Below are 27960 nucleotides of genomic sequence, written 5' to 3'. Positions count from 1 at the left end.
AGTTGGTGTAGGAAAGAAAGCAATTTCAGTGTCACTTTGTTACTTTATTTCACCACCACCAAGCCAGTGAGATCCGTGGGAGTAGCTGGGTTTTATTGTAAATGTTAACAATTCCCAGGGATGATTTGATGGGGCTGTTTTGAAAACTTTCAGATCTTATACTTATTTAGTCTTAAAGACAGGCAGGAGGGAGAATTCTGTCTGCAGCCTGGTGGGTTTGGGGTTAACAACCTCAAGAACCAAAAAGGAGAGTGAAGCTGATTGTTTATTGACACATAATAAAAACCAAAATCTATTATTTCATGATCTTCCCCTTGTGACCTTGTGGTGGCCAGTGCATTTATGGTGCTCTTCACAGATATTAAAGAACCCTATAAACTAAATGCCACTGTCACCTTGATGAGGAATCAAATAAAAGATGCTTAGAATCGAAGAAAACAAAGGCAGGAAATTAGGAGTAACTGGTGGACTTGCGTTTATTTTACTGTCTTATTATTTAATCAGCAGAAAAATAACTGGAGAAAAATGATCAACCTGGAGAGGAACTCGGTTCACAGTATTTCTAGAAACCAATCTTATCAAAGAACTGATAAGCTAACATTCTTATTTATATTAATATTAAGTATCTGGTGAGGAATACACTATGAGTTTATATTTTATTAATCATTTTCATCAAAGATGTTTAATAACCACACACACAAAATTTTTAAATAACTCAAATAAAATCAGACCAGCTTATTTTTGCTTTGAAGTGCCTAGGTGCACAAGTTGCAATTAATCCTGGCACAATAGATTCAACTTTCCCAGTGTAAGTAAAATTTGCTCGTTATAGAAAATCTGGACATTTTAAAAATAAGATTAATCACACACATGGAAAACACTTCAGTAGAAACCACTGTTCAGCTTTTGTTTTGCTTCTTTTCAATCCTCTTCCTGGGTGTAGAATTTTTGCTTTGTTTTGCTGTGTACATATGAACATGAAAAGTTCAAAGTGGAATATTATGTAAAAACTTGTGAGTAAAATCAATGCAAAAAGTCATTTTTTTAGAAATTCCACAGTGACTAAAACCTACTCTTCACAAGTACCAAGTCAGTGCTCATCTCCCCCAACATCTTCCGCAGGAAATGCGGCTTTTAAGCGTACACCTAATGTACAAACACTGTGTATTTGTGCAGATGTTGCGGGAAGCCAAGGAGAAGGAGAAGCAGAGGCTGGCACAGCAGCTCACGGCCGAGAGGACCGCACACTACGGGATGCTGTTTGATGAGTATCAGGGTTTGTCACACCTGGAAGCCCTGGAAATTCTGTCCAATGAAAGCGAAAGCAAGGTATGTCTGTCCTGGTCATTTGAAGTAGTATGCTCATGAATACGTCTTCTTTTTTTTTTTTTTTAAATGTTAAAAAAAAAATTATTAAAAACACACACACACACACGCACACACACAAACAGGGTCCCTGTACTCATCTCCCACATTTGGGGTCTGAGGACTGTCTACTACATTAGAAGTACCTGGAGTGAATACGTCTTCTTAAACACGAAAGAAAGCCTCCTTTCTAGAGCCTCATTACTGTGCTGAGGTCACAGATACTGTCCAGCCTGATGACCCCCCTCAGGCTCCATATTATTTTCTCTCTATCCTGTGCCTAGCTGTTCCCCCTCACCAGCCCCAGGAGGGCCAGCATGATAGGAGTCATCACCACCCCCAACTCACGGCCCAAAAGGCCTTGCAAACCCTGGCTGTCAGCACCTGGCCTGTGCCTCCATTCGATGTAGTACCCAGATCAGAGGTGCCCTGCCAGGCCATGTCTTCATTCCTACCCAGCGGAGACAGAGCAGCTGGTATTTCTCCCAGACTGCAGGGTTCTAATATATTTAGTTTCATGGGTGATATAGTTATTTATTCACCCATGTGTTAGAATGCCTGGGCCACAAAGGGCAGGATTATCTTACTGGGCATTAAAGCTCTATTTAGTGATGCTCCTGAACAGAGCTCTGGGAAATTACCTAACAGCCCTGCACATTCACACTGTCTGATCCCAAGAAAACAAACATGAATAGTGGAAGTCAGCAGGGTTGTTGGTGATTTCTTTTTTTTTAAAAGGATGTGTGTGTGTGTGTGTGTGTGTGTGTGTGTGTGTGTCCGTCCCCAAATGTGTGTGTTTTTATTTAACAAACACTTATATGTCATTTATATAATCACTAATCTAAGCACTTTAAAACTATTAACTCATTTAATTGTATATACTGCTCTTTTTGTGAGTCAGACTTACTGTAGTCTGGGGTGTTTTTGCAGTGAAGGCCACAGGGCAGTACCCTCTGGACTTGCTGGGAGGGGCCATGGGCCATCCCAGTGACATTTACTTGGGGGAGAGGCAGGTCCTCAGACAGGAGGCTGAACTTGGAAGTAAGCCTTAGAAGCGAACAGTGATTTTTAACTCTCTGTTGGCCTTGTCTTCTTACATTTGGACTTTGGGGGGTTGAGACATTCTTGAAGCCCACCTAGTCAGGGAAAGATGACCTCTGCCATATAACAGGTAACGAAGAACCAAACAGGATGGACACACACACACATACAAGATTACAGAATTACAAGTTACTCTGTGTTTATTTCCTTTTTCGTTATCCATCAGCCATCACTGACAGTCTTGTGGTTAAGCTGTTAACGGATCATTTTTTTAAAGCAAAATCATGACTCATGCAGATACCAAGTGAACACAAATCAAAGAATTTACTTACCTCATTAATTAAATGAAAGAACCAGACAGATGTTATAACTGGTTCAGAGGAAAAGCCAAAGAAGCACAAATTCATATGAAATAAAGCAATTTTGAAATGAATGTACAAGTGGACACAAACCTGGTTTTTCCATAGAAGGAGAGGTTGTCCCTCCACTGGGCAAAATTCGTTATTGTTTTGCACTGCTATCAGCTATCTACATTTTACGGAGTTATAAAATTACTCCCATGGAATCAGAATCCAATAATCTGGTAAAGTGTGATCTGGAAAATGTAGTTTTCCACTAAAAAACAAACTTTTCCCTACAAAATCAGGGTTTGGGGTCAGACATTTTGTGATCAAATGCCACTCAGTAGCTGTATGGTTTTGGACCTGTCTTACCTCAATCTCCTTATCGATGAAATGGGAATGATAACCAACTTCGTAAAATTATTAAAAGAATTAAATGAGATAATCCATGTGAAGCTAGTTGCAGCATGCCTAATACATAATAAGTGGTCAATAAACGTTAGCTGCCATTTTTACATACACGTGCATATGCATATATAATGTTGATGACATTTTATTTTTATCTGCATTCTTATATATACATGTTATTATTGTTGAAAACATTACAGGGGAGCATGGCCCCTTGAATCTATCACGGTGGTAGAGAGACATTCCACTCTGGCTGGTTCCAATGCAGGTCTAGCTGTAAAACAGCCCCAGTCCTCTAGAAAAGAGCCCCAAAGGACTGATGTTGCCAGGAAGGCAGTTTGGTCCCTGGAGGGGGGCATTTCCCTCTGTTGGCATACTGCTCCCACAAGCTCTGCTTTCTTTCCCCAGCCTGGAGATTTTCGTAGTTTTTATAGTGAGAAATGCAGAACTTTTTCCTGGCTTAGTAATAATAGTTACTGGGTGTTATAATAAATAGTCCTAAAAATATATGGGTCAAAACCAGTAAGAGTTCTGCTCACTCCTGTGACAGCCCAAGATATGAGTGTCTGGTCAGCAGGCAGCTTTCCAGCATTTAGGGATCCAGAAGCCGGGCTCTGTCCATCTTATGGCTCCACTAGTCCCATCCTAATATTCACAGGCTCCTGGCAAGAATACAAATGGAGACCCTACTGGGGTTGTCAGATTTAGCAAATAAAAATACTGGATGACTAATAAAATTTTAACTTTAGATAAACAATGAATACTTTCTTAGTATAAATATGTCCTGTGCAATATTTGAGATACACACTTATACCAAGAAAACACTCATTGTTTATCTGGAATTCAAATTCAGTCAGACATCCTATATTTTATCTGGCAACCCTGCACATACCAACTATTTCAAAGTTAAAGAGTTTTGGAAACAAACTGTTAAAGAAAACATATTCTGTCATCCTTCCTTGACAAATGTACTTTCATAATGGCCTGGAAGGCCAGGTTTCCATTTAGAATTCTCAGACTCCTCAAATTTTCATATCACCTTCCTGCCTGCTCTCTTCCCTTTATCTCCAGCTGTCTGTTGCTTCAAGGACCCTCATTGGCACGAGTGAGGATGCCCCAGTTCAAGCACCATCCACATCCCCTGCAAACGGCCACCTTTGTCCATCCCTTGGGCCTAGGAGTGCACGCTCCAGTGGATGGTCCCGCCATAGGGAATACAGCCTGGGGAAGAGGTCCATACAGATCATGAAAGGGAAACTTCAGTCACCTGGAGAGTGATCTAGAAGTGGGAGTGTGGGTTCTCGGTGGGCACATCCCTTTGGCCCTGTGGACTCCCCTATGACCAAGTCTAATGTATTGGATTTCACTCTCCTCTAGGGCCTTGTTGTCTTCTTCATCCCACCAGCATAAGGAGAGAGAATATAGAGGGGACGTTCCCATTTGTTAAAAACTTTAACCCAGAAATGGTACACATCTCGTCTGCTAACATTCCACTGGCTGAAACTTAGACAGGGTGTACAGAATTATAAGGAATCATTACTACCTACTAGATTGATTCTAGGATGGCAACAGGCATGGCAACGTGCTGTACTATAAATCTTAAGGAAAAACTGATATTTTTATTGTCATTATACTCAATACTTAACCAAAACAGTAAACAAGAATCCTCAAAATGACACCCCACACCCCCTTTCAGGGAAAAGATTTACAAGGCAGACTGTTTACCCTTGTGTCCCTGACAACGCTTAAGCACAGTGCCAAGCATATAGTCAGCATTCCATAAATATTGAGGAGTGCATGATTATTTATTATTTATTATCAGACTGAAGTAAAGATTTAATGCACATCGTGCTAGCATAATGGAATGAACTAGAGGAAGCAAAAGAGATGCTGTAATAGAAAGATGCTGACCAAAGAGTACTTCACTAAAAAGAACCCTTCCTGGGAGATGCCCTAATCTTAAAACCCCAATGCATTCACTCCTGGAGGATAGCTACCCGCAGAAGACACAGAGAAACCAAGAGGCCCTACATGTGTGTATACTTTTTCACTAAGCGTTGTACTTTAACATTTATTCAATTACCCATTTTTCTTTACTCTGAGAAAAGTGCTGTTCAGAAAATATATCTGAAGCATAAAGATATGATGTGGGCATATCTAGGACCGCGAGCCCTAAACATGAGTGTATGAACTGAAATGAAGACTCTGAAGAGGTCAGGGCAGAAGGGAGTGGGGGCGGCCAGCATGCAGGGAGCATCACTTCCACCTGCTGAACTCGGCGCCTAATGGGTTTTGTGTTGAAGACTTCCCCCTGAACTTCCTCTCAGAGCCTTGATGCCAGTTGCATTATGTCCTGATGATGTGCATTGGCAACTTTTAGGGAAATGGTGTCAGGCCTCGGTGATGCCCTCTTTAACTCTCTCACTCGTCTGGACTGCAAGTCTACTGCCATAATCAATATGAAAACACAATCCAAAGAGTATGGCAGCTTCTCTGCTGGCTCTCCCTCCAGAGCAAGTGTTTGACCTGCAGAATGAAAATTTAAAACTTTACTACTTTATAGTCAGACTTCACTTTTTATATGGTTCTCCATGCACTGTGACCATTTTGGAAATTCAAATGGTCTTCAGGTTCACAGAGGTTGACTGACCATCTGTACAAATAATTTTTAAGTGCTTATGAAGGACAGTTTCAAAAGAGGGGTTCTGAAGACAGTGAACAGGGAGCACACCAGTTTAAGCATCATCCTCTGTGCAGTATCCCTGCCCACCCTCTCGCCTCCCCAAGGAGCCTTGCAGCCCCCTTGCTGGGAACCCCCTACTGTCACTACACTCACACCTGGTGTGGCTGTTATCTGTTCACATGGGCCTCCCTCCTTGAGACTGTAAGATCTCTGAGAAGAAAAATGTATCTTGTACGCTTTTGTAACCCCAGTACAATAAAACATCTAGCAAGTGTATTTGTATGTATGTCTGTAATATACATACTATTTATTTATATATTTGTTTTTATTTATATTATTTATTTATATATTTATATATTTATTTATATATTTGTTTTTTATTTATATATTTATTTATTTGTTTGTTTGTTTATTTATTTATATATTTGTTTACATACACTTTTTTATTTATATATTTGTTTATATATTTATTTATATTTTGTTTACATACACTTTTTTATTGAAGTATGGTTGCTTTACAATATTGTTAAAGTTTGTTTGTTAGTTTGTTAGTTTCAGGTGTACAGCAAAGTGACTCAGTTTTTTTTTCAGATTATATTCCATTATAAGTTATTATAAGATAGTAAGTATAATTCCCTGTGCTGTATAGTAAATCTTTGTTGCTCATCTATTTTATATGTAGTAGTTTGTATCTGTTAATCCCGTACTCCTCCCTCCCTCTCCCCTTTGGTAACCATAAGTTTGTTTTCTGTCTTACATATATGTTTGTTTACATTATATATATAATTTATTGACCATCACGATAAATACTCCTGAGTACATCATTTCATTTAACCTTCAAAACAGTCTTATAAGGTAGATGGTATAAGTTCTCATTTTAGAGATAAGAGAACTGAGTCACAGAAAGGTTAAGCAAATTACCCAAAGTCACATAATTAATAAGCGAAGAGCTGATATTTGAATCCAGGGTTGACACCAAGGTATGTTTTCAGCCACTATGACAGAAGAGCTACCAGCAACATTTACTTAGCATCTGCTGTTTGCACTTATGCAATGTTTTTCACATTCGTTGTTTCATTTATCCCACAAAGGATCACAATGAAGTGTGGCTCTCCGTTTAAAACATAAAATTTCCTTTGGGTGTATACCCAGAAGTGGAATTGCTGGATCACATGGTAGATCTATTTTTAATTTTGTGAGGAAGCCAAAAACAGGATCTTGAAGAGATATATGCACTCCCATGTTTATTGTGTTAGTCACAATAGCCAAAATATGGAAACATCCTAAATGCCCATCAACAGATGAATGGATTAAAAAAGGTGTGAGATATATACACAATAGAGTGTTATTCAGCCATGAGAAAGGAGGACATCCTGCCATTTGCAACAACATGGTTGGACCTTGAGCACCTTACGCTAAGTGAGATAAGCATGATATCACTTCTATGTGGAATCTCAAAACAGTCAAACTCATAAAAATCAGTGAAATGGTGATTAGCAGGGGACTGGGGGGAGGATAAGATAGATGTTACTTAGGGGTACAAACTTGCAAAAGTAGTAAATAAGCCATAGAGATCTAATGTGTAGTATGAGGCATACGGACAACAGTATTGTACTATAATCATCAAACTTGCTAAGAGACTACAATTTTAATTGTCTCAGCCACTAAAAAGAAAGTATAATTATGTAATGTGATAGAGGTGCTAAATATCGCTACAGTGGCAATCATATTACAATATACACATGTATCAAATTAACACGTTATACACCTTAAATTTACACTATGTTATCTGTCAAATATATTCAATTAAAAACATGGGAAAACTGAGGCCCAAGGAGCTTATGTAACTTACCCAAAGTTGCACAGTTACTAGGCAGTTAAATCCAACGTTCAACCCAGTGTTAACTCCCACACCATGAATCACCTGGGAGAACTGGGCACAGCTGTACGTAAACATCATTAATGAGAAGAAAAGATGAGAGTTATGCTGACCTATTTCTTTTTTTCAGGTTCAGTCATTTTTAGCATCACTTGATGGAGAGAAGCTGGAAGTCTTAAAAAATGACCTAATTTCCATTAAAGACATCTTTGCAGCCAAAGAATTAGAGAATGAAGAGAATCAAGAAGTGCAAGGTAAAGGAAAGTAGCCAGTTAAATAACAAGACAAACGATTGGTGCCGTCCTTAGAAACTGCTGTTAATAAGCATAGCCCTTTGAACAGGAGAGAATTACTTAATTCAGGTGCTTCTCCTGCTCACTTCCAAATTCTCTGTGCATCTGCTCTTTTTACAGGAGCTGGTCACATTGACCTATAGCCCTCCTGTCCTTTGGGTGGGAACTGCTGAGTGAGGCACCTTTATTTCTCTGGTGTCCCTGTCATGTCACAGGCACACAGCAAATGCATCTGGTCAAGTGAACAAAGAGCACAGTGCACTCAACAGGGCCCTGATGACTGGAGTTTATGCTCCAGTGTCTGATTTTTTACCTGCACGTGGAAGTTGTTGAATGTGGTTGATCTTGATGGTGGGCAGGTCTTTCAATGGATTTCTTTTCATATTTTTCTTCTTCCTTTTAATTTCTGTGTGTAGGAGTTAGGGTGTATTTGTAAGTGGCCTACACGTCACCCAAAAAATACAAAGGCACAGGGTGCATCAAGGCATGATTTGTCAGGTTTGATTGATTTAGTCAATCACTAAAGTGAGCCAGGTACACGCTCTTCCAGCCAGACGATGACATGACCCCAAGGAGACTAGAACGTATTTTGTGAGAAGCAAGGCTTCCTTGAGAGAGGAGAAGAGGTTCCCAAAGTTGGACGTGCTTAATGATGAAGTTGTCCATTTGGGAGCAGAATATAGTAAAGCATTTGTTGTGTACATGGAGAGTGATTGACGTCATCACCAGGCACTAGACAGTTGTTTCACGTAGGTTACGCTGAAAACTTAAGCAACCTTGGACACACAAGGCTGGCTTCTCCTGGGATCATCTGAAGGGTCTTATTTGCAACATTTTCACTACTTACTTGCTATTTGTCCTTGAACAAGTTATATAACCTTTCTGAAATTCAGTATCTTACCTGTAAAATGGAGACAGTGATACCTATTCCTAAGGGCTATTGTAAGGATCAAATTAGATAATATATGCAAAAACATATTACAGAGCCTGGCACACAGAACTGCTCGAAGTGTTAGCTGTTATTATTATTAAAAGTGCTAACACAATTCCAGGAAAATAGTAAAGATGCAATAAGTTACAACTTTTATTTACAATTGTACTTGTGATAGTGTACATGCATAGCATGTACATCACTCTCTGGAAGCATTTTGTGCCCAGACGTGTTACATATCTTTAATCAAAGCTCAAACACAAGAGCTCAAATGCTTCAGCCTAGATGCTCGGGGCAAAATTGTTCTAAGCATTTGCAAACTGTCTTTTAAATACTATCTCCCGCTTTAGCCCCGCATGCTGACCTCATGTGCCTTCAGTTTAATGAGATATGCTCACTGCATCAAAATAGAAGAATCAATTATACTGAAGCATAGGAAAAGGTCAAGATCAAAGAGACAGATGGAGAACAATGGTTTTGAGCATTTGTGTGTTTCTACAAAGTCACAAAGGATGACAATCTTGTCTTTGCTTTAATAATGAAGAAACTAAGATACTAGCTGTCAAAGGTCATGCAACTAGTATTCTGAACCCAAGATGAGCTAATGTAGATGCCTCTTTTCCAGAGTAACAATCACCAAAAAGATACAGGCTATTTTTCTTCAGTTTATGATACCTGAGGTAGACCTTTGCCTTACTGGGGGTGTCATTCAGAACGGATAAAAACAGGATCCCAAATTCTCCCTAACATCAAAGAAATATTGTTTCCAGTGTAAGTGAATGCAGTATGGCATCCCCAACTAGTGCAATTTCTTGGAGAGAAAACTTGATTCAATACTGTTAAATAGAAAATGTTACTATATGTGTTATGTTCCGGTGTTAATATAGAGCTTCAGTAAATGGAGATTTTTTAATATGACCAAAAAAAAAAAAAAATTGAAGTCCTGAACAGCATGCTTAAGAAATGGTAGATTGGGCTTCCCTGGTGGCACAGTGGTTCAGAGTCCGCCTGCCGATGCAGGGGACACGGGTTCGTGCCCCGGTCCGGGAAGATCCCACATGCTGCGGAGCGGCTGGGCCTGTGAGCCATGGCTGCTGAGCCTGCGCATCCGGAGCCTGTGCTCCGCAACGGGAGAGGATACAACAGTGAGAGGCCCACGTACCACAAAAAAAAAAAAAAGAAAGAAATGGTAGATTAATCTCTCTTTAAGTGATGGAACCGTGTTACCTCCCATAATATGTCCATTTTCCTAAAGGGCAGTTCCAGATTATCAAAACACAATTACTTTTAATTAACTTAATTTAATAAATAAATGTCATTTAGACACCTAAAGAAGAATAGGAGAGAAGAATAGCAGGGTTGTCATTAAATCAATCCAATATGATGGAGTGTTACAACTCCAGAAAGGTGAGGGATTAACTAAAAGCTGTCGAGAGCAATCTCATTAGTGAGGGAGAGCAGACAATCCAGGAGCAAAATTCTGGGAGAAACCACAGCATTCTCATCATATTTTTTCTTGTAAGCACTTGCATTCCTAAAAGCCCCCTAACACCTAAATAATTTATTTGGTAGTCTTAGAAAATGTAGTGAACTATCATTTTTAGATAAATTTAATATTGGGCTCCTCTGCGTTTAATAACATTAGCTAATGATTTGCATGTTTGTCCTACCAGCAGAGTGTAATTTTATCACACTGCCGTGGGTCTCTAATTTGGTTTACCACTATTGTGAAAAGATTTTTAAAAGATATTTTCTCTTTTTATTGACTTGGTGCAGATCTTCTCGGCCACACATACAGACCAAGAATTGTAGTCATAGGTATTCTTTGTTGCAACATTCTTTAACATCTGTTTTTTATTTATATCCATTTTTCTCTGTGATGATTTTCCTAAAACATTTGCTACAAGTTATTGGTGTATTTCTCTGTCCTATAGAACGAATGCACATTTAAAAGCTGGAGCTACAGAGAGTACGTGTATCCTAATTTAGTGTTGATTACTCTCAAATATTTTTAATCTCCCTATGTTTATATCTTTGTAACACTTAACAATATAGTTTATATAAGACTCTAGTGTTTACAAAATTCTGCTTGCTCAGTACTGTGGCTTTGTGGACCTAAAAGGGTACCCTGAGTATCATTAAGGGTTGCAATGCTAAGCATAACAGTACTGTAAGTCATAAACACAGTGTTGTCCCAGGGCTCTCAAGCCTGAGAAGGGTCATTCATTTGTTCATTCAGTCATTTAGCAAACAGCTACTGACCACCTACAGCTGTGAACAAGACCAGTAGGTCCCTCCCTGCCCTCACGTGCCCTTCGGGCCAGCCCAGGGGTGCCCCAGCTAGAGCTGCGAGCAGCAAGGCTCCACCAGCCCCTCGCCCAGCTGCAGCCTGCTGCCTCGCCTCTGTGCTCATACATGGGCACAACTCGTCTTTGCCCAGCGGCTGGAGGGCGGGCTGCTGCTGCCCCCACTTATACTCTGACTGTGGGCTGTAAGGTTGGGGGAGCTGCCACATTCTGAAGGATGAAAAATAAATCATGCTTCTTACTTCTGTCATTTTCTATTTCCAGGGATAGAAGAAGAGGGAGAAGAATTTGCTAGCATGCTTACAGAGCTTCTCTTTGAATTGCATGTTGCGGCCACGCCTGACAAACTCAATAAGGTCAGCACCATATGAATCTCAGTTTTTGCTCGTTGGTTTTTTTTTGTTTTTTTTTAAAGGTCTCGGTTGTAAAATCCAGAAATCCACCTGAAATAGAAAAACCCCAAGTCCCAATGGCACATAGCGGGAGGGGAGTCCCAGGTCAGTAATTAAGATTCGAGGAGGCAACATCATGAAATGTGGCTGCGGAGAACCTGCTAGGCTGTGTCGCGAGACCTGCATTTTAGTTGCAGTTTCACTGGTAATTACCTTGTGACCTTGAACAAGTCATTTCTCCTTAAGATAGGGTCTTAGATCAGATCAGTGGTTACCCTCAGCCTAGAGGAGGAAAGAAGGTGCAGAATCACCAAAGGGCTTTTTCAAATTCCATCTCCCCTCCCCTCGAAAGTGACATGCCAGCATTAGGCAGAGAAAGCACATCTGCCAGAGCCAGGCCACTCACACAACCCCTCCCACGGGAAAGCCGGTGCTTCGTCGTGTCTAAGACCATCTGAGTTTTCGCTGTCTGGCTTCCTCTGAGAGTAACACTGGATGTTTTGCAAGTTCCTACAAGGTCTTGCGATGGCATTTCTTAATGAGGTCACTGATCATTAATTACTTAAAACTGTCATTTTTCCCATTCTCTCTTTCTTCTCTTTTTTTTTTTGAATTTATTTTATTTAGTTTTTTATACAGCAGGTTCTTATGAGTCCTCCATTTTATACACATCAGTGTATACATGTCAATCCCAGTCTCCCAGTTCATCCCACCACCACCCGCTCTCTTTCTTCTCTTTAGCGATCGGTGGTTGACACAGGTCCTCACTCATCAAGGTGGGTGAGGAAAGGGCAGACTGAGGCAGTGAGGTGGAGAGATGAGCAATTTCTTTATCTCTGATAGAGGTCACTGATTCTGGCAGGCCAGTGACTTGAACACAGCAGGGAAATTGCCTCGTTCATCTCCACACAGCACCTGCAGCAGCTCAGAGAGTGTGTGTGGTGCCTCCGAGGTCTCACTGGCTTATTTACGTAGGTAAACCTTTGTCCCTAAAAGAGGACACACCAAGCATGGTTTGTTAGGTTTTGTCTCCCCTAATCTTCTCCCCATTAACTTGCCATCAACACCATGACACATTAAACTTTGACATGCAGGCTTTCAAATGAGAAGTAAGTTTTGCATAAGCTCAGACGCAACTTAAGCAAACAGCTTAAACTATAATATAAAAGCTGATAAGTCCGCCCTTTCAAAATTCAGGGAGTAACAGATAGGGAAGGTGGTGTCTGCTTGTTCAAAAACTTTTAAGGCCACAAGTTGCTCAAACTGCACTCATGTGAAGTGAAATTCATCACAGTTCTTCTCTTGTTCCCACCCCCCGACCCCGCCCTGCGAGGTTCTGGCATGGCTGGAGAGGAGCAGAGCCATCCTTCATCTTCCGGTGCGATACATTATTAGGTTCATGAAATATTAAGGGCTTCATGAGACATAGCAGATGAGGAAATTGGCTTTAGCAATGACCCTGGCTAAATTTCATATATATATATATATATATATATGAAATTTTACAGTTGGTCACAAAAAGTGAAAAATATACTATGGCTTTTCCAAAGTGACGGTCATTTTTATTCCTATCTGAGTATCATTTTATTTTTATTTTAAGATTTTATTTATTTATCTTTTGGCGGCATTGGGTCTTCTGTTGCTGTGCACAGAGTTTCTCTAGTTGCGGTGAGCAGGGGCTACTCTTTGTTGCGGTGAGAGGGCTTCTCATTGCAGTGGCTTCTCTTGTTGCAGAACACAGGCTCTAGGCGCACAGGCTTCAGTAGTTGTGGCACACGGGCTCAGTAGTTGTGGCTCGCGGGCTCTAGAGCGCAGGCTCAGTAGTTGTGGCGCACGGGCTTAGTTGCTCTGCGGCATGTGGGATCTTCCCGGACCAGGGCTCGAACCCGTGTTCCCTGCATTGGCAGGTGGATTCTTAACCACTACGCCACCAGGGAAGCCCTGAGTATCATTTTAGAATGCTTTACCAAAAATTCTTCAGGCCCTGCAGTTTTCTCTCCATACATTCTTTCTACTCTGTCCCTTTTTCTTACTGTATTTTTTACCAGAAAGCAATAACAAGGTGTTTTTAAGGAAGTTGAGGAATTGCCCCATCACTCTTTAAATGTACAGAGAACCACCCTTGGCGGTTTAGGGTTTGATCCAAGTCGTGGGATTGGCTTTTGTGTCTCCATATTTGTACAATAAACGTATTGCTTTGGTTGGGGGCCTTTGCAGGCCATGAAAAAAGCTCATGACTGGGTGGAAGAGGATCAAACTGTGGTGCCAGTAGACGTGGCCGAAGAGTCAGAGGACACAACAGAGAAGGAAGAAAAGGAAGAGAAACCTGAAAACCCCGAAGAAGACAAGAAGGAAGAAAGGAAAACTAAGACAGTTGAGGTAAACGCATTACAGATCGTCTGCCTAAAGAGCAGTAATATTATGTTCATTTTATTAGCAGCCTAATTTTAAGTGAGGCAAAGCCATTTCATTTTCATTTATACCCTATTCTACACTATAGAAATATGAGTATTAACGTAATAAACACTAAAATTTCTCTATACCAGGACATTTCATGATTTAGCATAGATATTGTAGCTTTCCTCCATAGCGTTACAGTTATAATTTAAAGGAAAAAAGATATTTAAGAACATAGTTGATTTATCTTTAGGGTAAAATTCCATCATATCAAATTTGTAACCATAACATGTCCTTATGCCCCATAACTAATGAGGTAATTGAAGCTTTTTCCAAAAAAGAATTTCATTGCCACAGTTTTTATTCTGTAGTTTAATAAATTTATATGTGCATAATTTATAATCTGCCTATGTTCACAAATGAGTTTGTAATAACTTCATTTTACGTTGAATTTTAATTTTAGAGAAGGAAAATTTCAAATTAGATCGCTCTAAAGAAAAATGTCCACTGAGGTCTGTTCAATTCAGCCACCCTTCCACACGCTTTCATGTCTGTTGTGTGCCCAGCACTGCTCTGAGAACTGGGGACCCAGCTGTGAAGAAGGCTTGTTATGTCCCTGGGACCTGGTGACACTTCTGTTTTATGGTAGTATTTCCACTTAGAAAAGTCTTAGGTACACCCATTAATCTTTGGGTAAATTTTTTCAGGTCATATTTGTTTTGGGGGATTTTTTCCAGGAATTATGTAATTGTTTTAATGTCACAGGAGTTTTTTAGAAAGCATCTTCTCCATGAATAATTTTCTGACTTGTACTTTTTGCTTTCAGGAAGCATACATGCAGTCCATCGAAAGCCTGGCAGAAGTAACAGCTCGCTGTATTGAGCAGCTTCATAAAGTAGCAGAATTAATTCTTCATGGACAAGAAGAGGAAAAACCAGCTCACGACCAAGCAAAAGTTCTGATAAAGTAAATGTTACTTTTAATTCTTATTTTTCCAATTTTATGTATACGTGCCATTCAAATGCACACACACACGCACACACACGCATACACCCTCAGCTACTAAAGATTCAGATTTTATGTCAACTAATTCCATTGTTCTGTGGTCATCTTAAGAATTAAGAACTCTCTTAAGAAATGAGCCAAGTTAGCGAGAACAGTAATAATTAGCTAGACATTCCAGGAATTATTTATGAAGAGATTTGAGGGAAGACACCCTAAATCATTCAGAGCTAAGTGTTTCTTTTAATAGATCAGAATCTTGAAAGTACAGACCTTTGAATATAATTACATTTTCAACATGCCACACAGATAAAAGACACCTTAATGGACCTTCTCAACTAGTTTCACAGAAATATGCAAACACACCCCCACTGTTCCGAGGGACTTACACAAGCTCTGCATGTTCTGAATTCTGGCAATGATGGTCACTAACATAAGCCAGTTCACCGTGGATTGCTTTTGCGTGCATATTTGCTATCATATGTTTATTCTTCAGTAAGCTACTATTATTAGTTTAGTGAAATAAAAACGTGTATATATATATAATGTTATACACATGAAAATAGCTGGTATGGAGCGTTCATTAAAATAATTGATTATGGAGCTGAAGAATAAGCCATTAACTTTTACACATATGACTGTAAGCTATGGTATAGAAAATCAGCACAGGTCCAAACGCCCTCTCATTATTATATAGACACAGGAGCCCAAATAAGAGCCTCCTAAAAATATATGGGGACACACACACAGACACACACACACACACATCTCAACACATTCACTCACTTGCTAGCTAACTAGTCTTCACTTACTACTACATTTGGCATTGTAGGTTGGGGAGCAAATTTTTGGTGGAAGGACCTTCCAAAAAGTCATTATTAGTGTCTCTGATGGCATTTTTCCTCACTTGTACAGATTTGTGATCTAGTGTAGATTTTCCTATCTAAACATGTGAAAATCCAAGATATTATAAGCACTGCACAATCCTGCCCTTAAAATGCCTGCAAAGAATATGTACTTGTCTCGACGTAAAGAAGGAAGAGGAAAGGGCGACATAGGAAAAGTTTCAAGTATTGAGGAAAACATCTGAGTACTGTTTTATATTAGCATGCTGATTGGAAAGAGGAGGGCTGAAGTCAGAAGTTTCTGAGTATGGAAAGCAGAACCTTACCCTTAGCTCCTGTCTGATTCTCAGCCCCTGATTGTCCCAACCTTACCAAGCTACTCCAAGCAAAATGTAATAAGGCCTCATATATGTCTGTACAGTAAGTGCCTTTCCACCCACCTGCCCAAGAACATAGGCAGAACTGCTCTTTGCTATCTCTTGGCCTTACTCCTGACCCTTCCTGCAGATAAGTTTTGGATGGTTGGGTGGATGGATGAGTAGTTGGATGGATAGATGAGTGGAAGGAGGGATAGATGGATATAGCTCAACAAACCTGAATACATAGCTTAGACAGAACCCCTATTTATCAGAACAAAACTTGCCTCTACTGACATCACTAGATCTTTTAACATGTAAGATTCTTAACTTGGAGTTATTGTTTTGCCAATAGCATTTTAATCACTTCATAAAAGTCTTACATACTTATTGTTTAAAAAAATCAGGCAAAATGCACCATTGTTAGGTAGATTGTTTTCAGCTTTTGTCATCATCTATAATGTTATGACAAACATTGCTTTGTTAAATATTTGTATCTATCTTGCATTATTTTCTTGGGGTAAAGTCCTAGGCGTGATGGCTGGAATAAACATTGGGGTAAAGTTTTGATGTATTTGATGTAAGTCTTAAAAAACATATTCTACAGGATCTTTATTTTGCGGCATCTCATAAAAACATAATCAAGGGCTTCCCTGGTGGCGCAGTGGTTGAGAGTCTGCCTGCCAGTGCAGGGGACACGGGTTCATGCCCCAGTCCGGGAAGATCCCACATGCCGCGGAGCAGCTGGGTCTGTGAGCCATGGCCGCTGGGCCTGCGCATCCAGAGCCCGTGCTCTGCAATGGGAGCGGCCACAACAGTGAGAGGCCCGCGTACCGAAAAAAAAAAAAAAAAAAACCCATAATCAAGATATGAAGAGACATCTGAGTTTGAATTTCTTCATCTATAAAATGGGAATAATAATGGACCCTAATCAGGTCATTATGCAGATTAAATGTGATTATGCATATCAAAGTATTTAACATAGTATCTCAGTGAATGTTCATTATTATTTTCAAATGAACAATGCTGGAGAAAAGTCCCTTGGCAAGAGTTTTATACCCCTTGTGGAGCTCAAGCCTGGTATTTTCCTGCATATGCCTTTGCTTCGATAAAGAGGTAGGGTGAGAATTAGATTAAACTGTGATTGTGAATCATGGAAGAATACTGAGGAAAATATTTCTACAGAGCATCTTCAAACTTGAGTGCCCTTCTTTTAAAGGGAATACTGTATTAATATCAATAATTGTATTAACAATACAATTATTTTTCTTTATTAAAAATACCCAAATCTCTTTTTTTCTTCTTTCAGATTAACTACTGCAATGTGCAAGGAAGTGGCCTCCTTATCAAAGAAGTTCACAAATTCTTTAACCACTGTTGGGGTAAGATTATGATACTGGTTCTTTTTTCACCTTTTTGAGGGGAAGGCCTACATGGGGCTGTGATATGAAGTGGAGGACATAGTACCTTCTTTGATAGCTCCACAGAGCAGAAGCTCTGCCGGGACATTTGCTAAAATGAGACCTGAGCATCTTCTTTAGCTATAGGCAGCTTAAGGCTCTCATCTGACTGAGTTCTAGCCCTGATGCGACCATATCAGACATACAGGGTATTGGGTGGATTTTCAAACCTCTCTGGGCCTCATTTCCTTTATTTGTTCACTAAGGTTCCTTCTATTATTTAACATCTGCGATATATAATTCCACAATCTCTAGTAAAATAATTCTGCTTTATTGTTACACTTCAACTTTGACCAAAAGAAAAAAATTTCACCAATCTGTAGAAGTGTTTCTGTTCCCAAGGCAACAATTTTGAAAGGTTCGGCATTCATTTGGAGCTGTGGCTTCTGGTTCTTTTCTTTAGAAATCAGTCATGTTTTGTAACTCAACCTAATGGGATTGGAGAAGACAGTGGCAATTATTCCTTTTCAACCTTTCTTCTTTTCCTTTTAAGGCCCTGGATGCAAAGGCAGATGATTCTTTACAAGAGAAACAGCAAGTTTCACTTCCTGTTTTAGCTAGGGTGTTTGGGTTACAAATGAATTAGTTTCCTAGGGCTGCCTTGACAAGTACCACAGACTGGGTGACTTCAACAACAGAAATGTATTGTCTCACCATTCTGGAGGCTAGAAGTCTGAAAGTAGGGTATTGGCAGGGCCATGCTTCTTCTGAAGCCACTAGGGAAGGACCCTTCTCTGCCTCTTCCAGCTTCCCAGGCATTCTTTAGCTTGCAGCAGTGTAACCCCCATTTCTTTCTCTATCTTCACATCATCCTCCCTGTGTGTGTGTCTGTGCCCACATTTCCCTCTTCTTATAAGGACAGTGGTCATATTGGATTAAGGTATGACCAGTACAACCTCATCTTATCTAATTGAATCTGCAACACCCTATCTCCAAATAAGGTCACAGTCTGATATACTGGAGGTTAGGACTTCAACATATCTCTTCCTAGCACAAAGTAACAGAAACAAGCACTAAATAATTTAGACAGAAAGGGGAGCTTATTAAAGGTAGTGGAGGTATATGAGCAGCCGTGGGGGACCCATCACCAGAGCTCATGTACCTTCTCTCTGAAGTGTTGTTATTAATGTGACTCAACTACAGCAGTTCCTGGTTCTCTTCATTCAAATTCCAGGATCCTGGGTGAGAAGGTTTGAAAGGCTCAGATATGCATCTTGGTGTCTCCAGTAGTGATGAGGACAGGGTCGTATCATGTAGACCTACTTTGCTGCTGGGGTACACCTCTTCGCACCCCCACCCCAGGCAAAGAGCAGGTCTCAAAAGAAGCAAAAATGATTGTGGACTGGGCTGTCCGATTTGTGTGCCTCTCAGACTTCTGTAAGTGGCTTAGTTGATAAAGGATGAGTTACATACCAACTATTCATTCTGCTGTCAAAGCATATGGTTTGCTTCTCCTATTTTGTAAAAGACCAGCTTTTATATTTGTCTAATTTCAGGCCTTCAGCAATAGAGCTTCACTGTAAACAGGCAGAGTGAAGGGGGAGGGTAGAAGCTCATTGATAGGATAGGCTTGATAAAATACATTTATGTGATTGGCATCATCTAAGTTAACTGATGCCCATGGACTTTGGTGTAACTGCTAGATTTACAGAGAGGTGTGAGCTCTTAATCAGGATGGAATGACCTTGGCGACTCAGCTTCCCAAGGCTCTACTGTACCCTCTTCTCGCTCTTTCCAGTTTACTACCTGAGAAACTGAGTCTCAGAAGGGTGAACGATTCACCCAGTTGACTCAACTCCCAGTTGGCTGCCCATCAGACACAGCAGACAGACAGCTAACTGTTTGGTTCTCTACGGTTGCCTAGTGATGAGGATGTATATGTCTGTGTCTATGTGTGTTATATGTTTTATATGATTCATGTTAAACATTAATTGATTTATGTTAGTGGGTGATATTCATGGTATTGCTTTCTATTCCGTTTAATGTATTGTATTCCAGCACAGTGCTTCTCAAACCTTAATGTGCAAGCAAATAACCTAGAGAGCTTATTAAATGCAGATTTTGATTCAGTGGGTCTAGGATGAGGACTGAGATTCTGCATTTCTAACAAACTCCCAAGTGGTAACAGTGCTCCTAATTCATATCCTACATTTTGAGTAGCAAAGCTCTAGCAGATAAATGTGTACTTGAATAAATACACACACATAAAATACACACACACAGGGCTTTCCTGGTGGCACAGTGGTTGAGAGTCCACCTGCCGATGCAGGGGACACGGGTTCCTGCCCCGGTCCGGGAAGATCCCACATGCCGCGGAGCGGCTGGGCCCGTGAGCCACGGCCGCTGAGCCTGCGCGTCCGGAGCCTGTGCTCCACAGCGGGAGAGGCCACAACAGTGAGAGGCCTGCGTACCGCAAAAGAAAGAAAAAAGAAAAAAAATACACACACACACACTTGTGTCCAAATGTTTGTATGAACACAATCAGGAACACACAGATTATCGTTTGGAGAAAGAAAAAGCCAAGTCTAAATGGAGTTTACTGAAATACCATCTCACGACAACAGTACCTCTCATCTTGTGCTGTGATGAATCATTCACATCGTCATTGTTTGTATTCTCTAAAAGAACCATTATTCATAACTTGAAGTTAATGAGTATATATTGCTCTCCAGACTCTATTTAAATTGCTTGCACATCTCATTGATTCTGAAAACCGATGCCATTTTATTGCCCTCATTTTGATTATATTTTAGAGGTTTATTGATAATCAAATAAACATGAAAGCAAACCATAATGGATTTTCTGGTTACTTACTAAAATGACTGGGTTTTTAAAGAGTTTTTCCCAAGACTCCATTCTGGTTTCCCCAGTAGGACATTACTTAACCCTCGGTAGAGTAATGTCAGTGAAAGTGGGCTGCTCTGGGAAGAAATAGTTCATTTATATACTTTTGTTTGTCATAAAGTCTTTCAAGTACAGTGAGGGAAAGCAGCCTATTAAGACTGCCCTCTTCTTTCTAGTCCCTGTAATTATTTATTGTCTAAGAGTGGATTGAACATTTTAGATAGAGAAGACTGGACATAATAATAACGGCGACATGAACACTGACTCCCACTTTTTGAACACCTACTTAATATCAGGTTCTGTATTCTGCGTTTTCCATGTTTTGCAAACTGGGATATGCTGACCTGTTTGCAAGTTATATTTAAGAGTGTTTTAACTTTACTGCCAACCTTGAAGACACACCCTATAATCAAGTACCCGTGTTTGCATTTAAAAGAAAAAAGACTACAGACCAGGTCTGGAACTAGGGTAGGCAAGTAAAAGTACATAACATGTCTACCAAATTTAAGGGGACTCCCCCCCCCACAAAAAGAGACAAAGAAACAACCTCAGTCATCTAGATAAATATTTTAATGCAGTATTTTAAAAATCAAAATTAACACCAAAAAATCATGATGAACAAAATATCAAAAATTTAAATAAAGACTGAATCCGACCCTGTACAACTCAGCCTCACTCACCTCCCCCTAATCCCAGACCTGCTACGAGCTTTAAGTAGTTTAAAAGGTCTGAGTGTAAATTTCTAGCTACATGACCTTAAGCAAGTTACTCAACCTTCCTGATTACTATTTTCTCATCTTTATTTTTTTAAATTTTTTTATTAAGATTTTTTTTGATGTGGACCATTTTTAAAGTCTTTATTGAATTTGTTACAATATTGCTTCTGTTTTATGTTTTGGTTCCTTGGCAGCAAGGCATGTGGGATCTTAGCTCCCCAACTCCCCAACTAGGGATTGAACACGCACCCCCTGCACTGGCAGGCGAAGTCTTAACCACTGGACCGCCAGGGACGTCCCCTATTTTCTCATCTTTAAATCGGGGTTATCATGGTACCTACCTACCTCCTAAGATTTCTGTCAAAATTAAATGATCGTGTAGGGGAAGCACCAAATATGAAGCCTTGTCTGTAGTAAGCATTCCACTTCTCCCCTTCTTCTCTAAGAGATTCCTCAACAAAGCCAGCATCTGCATTTTCTGGGAAAGCCTTGGAGTATGAGCACCTAATCTGTCAATTTCATCCTTTTGATTCCACAGAGCAACAAGAAGGCTGAGGTCCTTAACCCCATGATCAATAGTGTACTGTTAGAGGTAAGTGGCCTCCTGGAGCGAAAGTGCTTCTGAATCAAAGCAAATGTTAGAGCTACATTTTTTTTGTGTGTGTATTTCTCCCAGGCAGCAAGTGTTATTGCAATTCTAAATTTTATCGTCTGCAGTCTTTTCTGAGTACATTTGTGTAGTTAAACCAGCTGTAAACCCTCGGGTGAAGCAGCAATACCTCATTTTCAAGAATTCTGATTATAAAGAGAAACGCTAAGCTCGCATGTTATTTCTGTTGCTGTTTCCCCCCGACAGAAGCACATTTCTGCTGCCAAGTTTGACACCAGATTTAACACTGTGATAACTGGCTGCAATGAGGTATTCTTGCTCAGTGGTGATTTTCATAAAAATGGGGACTTCCCTCCATTTACATAACCTTGAGTTTAGCTAGGTCTAAGCTCCAGACTGGCAAAAATGACAAGTAGAATGTTTATCATCTGCCCGTTCAGTGACCAGAGGCAAGACCCTCTGTGACCGCTCACTCCGTGGCCTGCCCACCCACCAGGACATTGTAACATGGACATGCAGCTGCCCCGTACAGCTGTGGCTTTGCCAGAAGTAACGATGTAAGATCGAAGAAGAGAAGCCCAGGAGGCCTCATTCTTGACTTAGAGGCACTGTGTTCCACCTGTAATTAGTGGGGAAAACCTTCTATTAGGGACCATCTCTAAGGAACTGGCACATCTGTAGCCCCAGGGCACCCCACTGAAGCCACAAGGTGTTGACAAGTTGAGTTTGAACATGGGCAATGCATATACAGTAGTTTCTTGCTGTCTGAAGTACCTGTCAAATGCAAAATTTGGAAATTACAAAAGTCAGGGAGGGCTACCTATGTATTTATAGCAATGCGTTTAGGAATTGGGTGTTATCGTTAAGGGAAACTACCAAGGTACAAGAATAACAATGTGGTGACAACAAATGTTATCGTTTAAGACAAAGCCACAGAGGGGGATGGAGTTGACAAGAAGAGACAAGGAACCATAGAGGCAGGTTCTGGAGGACGCAGCTAAAAGGAAACCCAGGCAGTCAGAGACAGAATAGAAACATCCAAAGAAATGTGTTTATATCTTTTTTAAGCACCAACATTAAAAGAAAAATATTCTAAAATAGTGTGGGGTATGAGGAGAAGGAACATTATCAAATGGGAGGAATTGTCAAGCTGGAACTCTGACAATAACCCTCCAACCACAATTTTCTCCCTTCATAGGGCTGCAATAGCACCACATACATACAGGATGCCTTCCAGCTGCTGCTGCCTGTCCTGCAGGTTTCACACATCCAGACGAGTCGTTCCAAAGCACAGCCATGACCTGGCCAGACTCCATCTAGTTAAAGGAAACAGCAGGCTCTGTTGCTCTGACATATACCATTTCATGGAATGTTTTCGACGCATCTGACCACAGATGCCTGTTTGGAGACACTACAAGCAATTTTGCACAGACAGATTGAGAATGCAAGTTCAAAGACAGTATCATTTCTCTTAATGTATACGGTTGTTTTTACAAGTAATTATGTTTCCTTTATGTTAATTTAAATTTACATGGCTTTGTATTGATAATTTCCTTTATCTGGAGTTCACTCAAAATATTCATTTCTATTTTCCTGGTCAAGCATGTTATATTTGGAAATTCATGGACAGACCCTAGACTTTATATTTCCACTTTTAAATTTCCCATTCTTCTAGTATGACTTAAAATCAATTCTTATCCTAAACTTAGTTTTGTTATATTAATGCCACTGTCAGAGATAACACTACTCATAGACATTACCTATTATGGTGAAAGAGAAACGTAAGTATCTGTTTATAGTCATGTACTCTCAGAACAAGCATTTATTGAGTTCCTACTGTGTGCTCACAATAGAGGAACATGATCTCACCCCAGTAGAGACAGATATTCTGAGAGGGGATTTATAATAATTCTTAAAATGCTTTAAAATACTAATAGTTTAAACCTTAAAAAATTTGAAGAACAAGGTAAATTAGTGTTTTTTAAAATGTTCTACCCTTCAACTGATTGTACTTTTTTATCCCAAGCTTTACATATGGGATGAAAATACATATGAAAAAGGATACTAAAGAATATTTTGTTTAAAATTGAATTCTTATGACTATAAGTACATAATAGCACAATCATAAAGCTTGTAAGTATTCAGATAGAAAATTAAGGGAATTACAACAGAGTAGACCCCCAGGACTGCATTTCTAAATCTACTACAGTTGAGTCAAGCTGTTCCACGAATACACAGATCACACTCGCCAATGGCAAATGTAATGATTGCTTCTAAAGACAGAAAATGCTGATGTGTGGATGACTAATTGGTCACAATCCAGGAAGCTGCACAGAAGACCCTGCGGCCAGGAGAGGCCTTGTCAATGGGCATTTCTCCCCCCGAGCCCCATATAGTCACTCTGGGTAGGGGTCTGTACAATGTTCCTATCTGGGAGCCCCACTGACATCCCTCCAGGTACTGTCACAAGGTGTCTTGCACAGTGGCTCTCTCCAGGCCAGATGAAGCCTATACTTTTGCCAGGGTGAAAAAATCCCTCGTTCACTTTTGGTTTTATTCCCCTGATAGAGTTCCATACAGGCAAAGTAGGTATATTTTTGTATCATCCTACTTCTCAGCATTTTATTTTCCAATATCCTGCATTTCATTTGTGTATCTCCTGAAACAACAAAATGGAAAATATAAGAATTTATAATCTGGAAAAAAAATTCTCTGAGGAATCAATTAAAGCTGGGTTTTCCTACTTGCTTTTTTTTTTTTTTTGGCTGCTTTGGGTCTTTGTTGCTGTGCGTGGGCTTCCTCTAGTTGTGGCGAGCGGGGGCTACTCTTCATTGTGGTTCACAGGCTTCTCATTGCAGTGGCTTCTCTTGTTGCGGAGCATGGGCTCTAGGCACGCAGGCTTCAGTAGTTGTGGCACGTGGGCTTGGTAGTTGTGGCTCGCGGGCCCTAGAGTATGCGGGCTTCGGTCATTGTGGCACACGGACTTAGTCGCTCTGCGGCATGTGGGATCTTCCCAGACCAGGGATCAAATCCGTGTCCCCCGCATTGCCAGGCAGATTCTTAACCACTGAGCCACCAGGGAAGTCCCCCTACTTGCTTTTTGATTGCCTGAAATGTTTCTGCTATTCAGTCTAGAGAACAGTTAACTCATGAAAGTGTTCCATTTGCCTCATCATAAATTTTAGACGTTTTGTGTATAGAGCAGAAGAAAGGGTTTAGATTTACAATTTCTTCACATCAGATGTTTTAGCATCAGATGGATTTATAGACGATAACTGGAAATGTAAAAGAAACCAATAGTTTCAAAGGGGCTAGATTCCCAAAATTAGACTTTAAGCCTAACTGCACCCATTTAGTGCATAGCAAAAATTTTAATCATAAAATGAAATAGAAATCTGCGAAAGAACAAGAGAGATAATTATTTGTTTAAAAGTGGTTGACATTATTTACATTGCATTTATATATCTTTTAATGATAGAATGTCAAGGGTTGCCAAATGGAAACGTAGGCCAAGAGATGATTCCTGGGGCCTAGCTCCATGGTCTGTGAATTATATTATTTAAGAGAGAATCATCACTTAAAATGTATCCACTCTCCAGGATTGCTCTCTTTCAATACTGTTTTGCACCATCACTTTTATTTTTTTTATTTTTTTATCTTTGGCTGCGTTGAGTCTTCGTTGCTGTGCGCGGGCTTTCTCTGGTTGCGGTGAGCGGGGACCACTCTTCGTTGCGGTGCGTGGGCTTCTCATTGCAACGGCCTCTTTTGCTGTGGAGCACAGGCTCCAGGCGTGTGGGCTTCAGTAGTTGTGGCACACTGGCTCAGCAGCTGTGGCCCATGAGCTCTAGAGCACAGGCTCAGTAGTTGTGGTGCACAGGCTTAGTGGCTCCGCGGCATGTGGGATCCTCCCGGGCCAGGGCTTGAACCCGTGTCCCCTGCATTGGCAGGCGGAGTCTTAACCACTGCGCCACCAGGGAAGCCCCCACCATCACTTTTAAATAACTGCTTCTTTGCTTTGCTTTAAAAGCTAGCAAAGCACAGGATCCAGATCTGGGCACATGTCAATCCGTTACTGAATGAATGATTTAGCAGGCTTACTTTGTAGGTTTTGTATTCCTTCAATAATCCTTTACATAAATTGGGTTCATTTTACTCTATGCAATTACCCTGAACATGCATGCCAGTTTTTTATTTTTTCCTTACATCAGGTGCAAAAGATGTTCTAGTCTAAATAATGAATGTAGTCCTGTGCCTGTGCCTTATTAAATAAAAAGCATATTTCAAATTCAAAGCAAAATGCATCCAAGAAAAATTGCTTTGGGGTATTGATACATACAGCTCTGAAGGGCAAAATCCCAAATCCTAAAGCAAAGGCCTAAGCGTAAATATTCTGTCCCACCGAGGACAGAAGCCTCTCTTTCCTCTGGGTCTCACACTGGGCTGTACATCAAGCCTGTGGTTAAATGAGCAGTGTGGCTCACTGGGGCAGTGCCAGGAATGAGCTGCTTCAGCTGCACCCACAAAGGAACCATGGACCTCAGCTGCAGAACTCAAAGGCGAAGAAGCACCAGCCTTGGGAAGGCAAAGGAAAGTGCGAATTACATGGTAGAAGTCCCAACCGAGAAATGAGAGTGTCTCCAGTGCTTTGTAGAAGTCAGCTGCCCCTAGGGGCTTGCATGTCTGGGAAATTACCTTCTGCACAGGCCAGCCAGGCTGCACTTAAGCTAGAAACAAAAGCAGGCAGATTCCAGTCACAGCCATCTCAGAGGTCCAGGATATAACATCTTATGAAGTAATTCAGCAAAAATGTGAAATAAGCATATTTCTCTTTTTTCCTAAAAAAAAAAATGTATGTATGTATGCTGAACAGATGGGGTGGATCATAACACATGACTTCAATCCGTATTTAATTTTATAAAAGCAGTTATTCTTCAAGGTCAAGGTAAATTTTGTAATGTAAAAATTACCCTTTGGTCTTCCTCTTAAGTGTGCCCTACGTTCTGATATTCAGATCCAGGCTTCAACTTGGCTTCTTAAATTATTGTGTTTGTAAAGGCACATCAGAAGAGATCATAATGAAAATTCAGTTCAGAACTGCAATTCTGCCTTGATTTTGTAGTTGATTAGAATTCAAAAATCTAGTCTAGGAGTGGATTCAGACCAGCCATTCTTCACATTAAAGAAAGTTAACCATTTGTTGTATTTTTCTAGGTATCTCATAACTTATTCAGGTTTGTGTTCATTTATGTATATTTACCTATAAATAGATGCTCCACTACAATATCTGCTATTAAACAAATCTAAATTCTTTGTGTGTGTGTGCACGCTTAGATCCTGAAAATAATCTGAGTTATTCTATCGTTTGGGCATTTTACCTTTAGCAATGATTAACTTATTACAACCCAACAGTAAGAAATCAGTGGTGTTTCTGATATTTCTAGTGTCTCCTGTCATCGTAGACTGGGAATAGAAGCTGATTATGGAGGGTAAGAATTTTGTGTTGGGGGCTTCCCTGGTGGCGCAGTGGTTGAGAGTCCGCCTGCCGATGCAGGGGACACGGGTTCGTGCCCCGGTCCGGGAAGATCCCACATGCCGCGGAGCGGCTGGGCCCGTGAGCCATGGCCGCTGAGCCTGCGTGTCCGGAGCCTGTGCTCCGCAACAGGAGAGGCCACAGCAGTGAGAGGCCCGCGTACCGCAAAAAAAAAAAGAATTTTGTGTTGGAATTGAAGCTACATTTACCTTTGTCTGAACCAGAGAATATTTTTCTCTGCATGAGCTGTCAGCCAAAAAGCAAAAGGCTTATGTCTGCCTTTGGTCACTGCTGACTCACTTGACAGGCCTGTCTCTTCTATTAGTCTCAAAGGAATTACGTACTGCAAAAGACTAATATGTACATTTCATATATGCCTTCCCTGAGAACAGAAGTTTAGGGTAATTCAGAAATGGTCTGTCTCCTTGCCCTGGGTTTCACCACTAGGTTTCTAGAGCTGCATTTGGAGGAAAAAGCAAGCATAGAAGCCAAGACCAGATGGATGAAACCTTGGCAAAAAAGCAAAGCTAATTCTCTGCCTCGAGTCCCTGCCATCTTTAT

The 27960-nt window shown here is 40.5% G+C and overlaps 1 protein-coding gene across 2 annotated transcripts in view; it reads left to right on the top strand.

Moving 5' to 3' along the window:
- FAM114A1 (family with sequence similarity 114 member A1) overlaps positions 1-27179 on the top strand; it is a 65810-nt gene extending 38631 nt beyond the window's left edge. For both annotated transcript variants that reach the window (XM_060012695.1, XM_060012694.1), the window contains exons 8-15: positions 1177-1329; positions 7848-7971; positions 11512-11603; positions 13857-14018; positions 14863-15002; positions 17549-17621; positions 21798-21851; positions 23068-27179. In XM_060012695.1, coding sequence (XP_059868678.1) covers positions 1177-1329; positions 7848-7971; positions 11512-11603; positions 13857-14018; positions 14863-15002; positions 17549-17621; positions 21798-21851; positions 23068-23169 — 900 coding nt within the window. In that variant the 3' untranslated portion in view covers positions 23170-27179. The remainder of the gene's footprint in view (positions 1-1176; positions 1330-7847; positions 7972-11511; positions 11604-13856; positions 14019-14862; positions 15003-17548; positions 17622-21797; positions 21852-23067) is intronic.
- Positions 27180-27960: the final 781 nt, after the last annotated feature.

Source organism: Delphinus delphis, chromosome 5 (assembly GCF_949987515.2).
Source record: "Delphinus delphis chromosome 5, mDelDel1.2, whole genome shotgun sequence".
NCBI lineage: Eukaryota > Metazoa > Chordata > Mammalia > Artiodactyla > Delphinidae > Delphinus > Delphinus delphis.
This window is presented reverse-complemented; position numbering and strand designations above follow the sequence as displayed.